This window comes from Sinocyclocheilus rhinocerous, unplaced genomic scaffold (genome assembly GCF_001515625.1).
Source record: "Sinocyclocheilus rhinocerous isolate Xijiao unplaced genomic scaffold, SAMN03320098_v1.1 C36273862, whole genome shotgun sequence".
Classification (NCBI taxonomy): Eukaryota; Metazoa; Chordata; class Actinopteri; order Cypriniformes; family Cyprinidae; genus Sinocyclocheilus; species Sinocyclocheilus rhinocerous.
Window position 1 is genome coordinate 1 of NW_015777558.1, and position 962 is coordinate 962.

The 962-nt window shown below is 36.4% G+C and overlaps 1 protein-coding gene across 1 annotated transcript; it reads left to right on the forward strand.

Moving 5' to 3' along the window:
- Positions 1 to 75: 75 nt before the first annotated feature.
- Positions 76 to 956, forward strand: LOC107735749 (CTD nuclear envelope phosphatase 1A-like; the record flags this gene model as incomplete). The annotated part of the gene is made up of 4 exons (XM_016547335.1): positions 76 to 153; positions 329 to 445; positions 612 to 723; positions 937 to 956. Coding segments are annotated over 4 exons (327 nt in total), but the record flags the coding sequence as incomplete, so codon positions are not given.
- Between the last annotated feature and the right edge of the window lie 6 nt (positions 957 to 962).

Consider the following 962-nt stretch of genomic DNA (forward strand, 5'->3'; position numbering starts at 1 on the left):
AATTTTAAAAATGCAGCCTTGTAAATTGTCAATTTTGATTATGTTTGAAAGTTGTTGTTTTTTTCTTTCTCTCTTATTCAGGTGGTAATTGACAAACACCCAGTCAGGTTTTTTGTCCATAAAAGGCCACACGTCGACTTCTTTTTAGAAGTGGTGAGTGAATTGTCTCATAAATTTTTTTATTAGTAAATGTTGCCAATTTACTTGCATTTGCTTTGTGCACTAGCTTTTCTTCTGACAAATTTCACCAATATTCTAATGAGTATTGTGTATATGTGTGTGTGTATGCCTGTTTATATCTGTATGTCCTCTTGCTGGTATTTGTCAGGTCAGTCAGTGGTATGAGCTGGTAGTATTTACAGCTAGTATGGAGATATATGGATCGGCCGTAGCAGATAAGCTGGATAACAACAGGGATATCCTCAAAAGAAGATACTACAGACAGGTAAAACCCACTGCCTCCACATTTTCTCCTGATAAGGTATTTAAGGACCAATTCTTACTCTCTGTACAGACTTTTGTTGATTGATCCTGCCTAAGAAATTGTTTTACATGTCTGTTTGTTCAATTTCTGAACCTGTGCATCTGTCTCTCTTTCGCGCTTTTTGTAGCACTGTACTTTGGATTTAGGGAGCTACATAAAAGATCTATCTGTAGTACACAGTGATCTCTCCAGTATAGTCATTCTGGACAACTCGCCTGGAGCTTATCGAAGTCACCCAGGTTAGAGATCTACAGCTGTACATCTATGGAGAGCACAATCAGGATTTAATTTAGTATGAGTCCACTCTGATTTTCTAAATGTGATGTTAAAATTGTGGTAATCGTGTGCTTACATCCATCTTGTTCGTCTATTCAAAAATCTAGCAGATGCACAAATGATTTAGTGTAATAAATTGTTTTATGAATGTCATTTGAATTTGTTTTCACCCTCAGACAATGCAATACCTATAAAGTCGTGG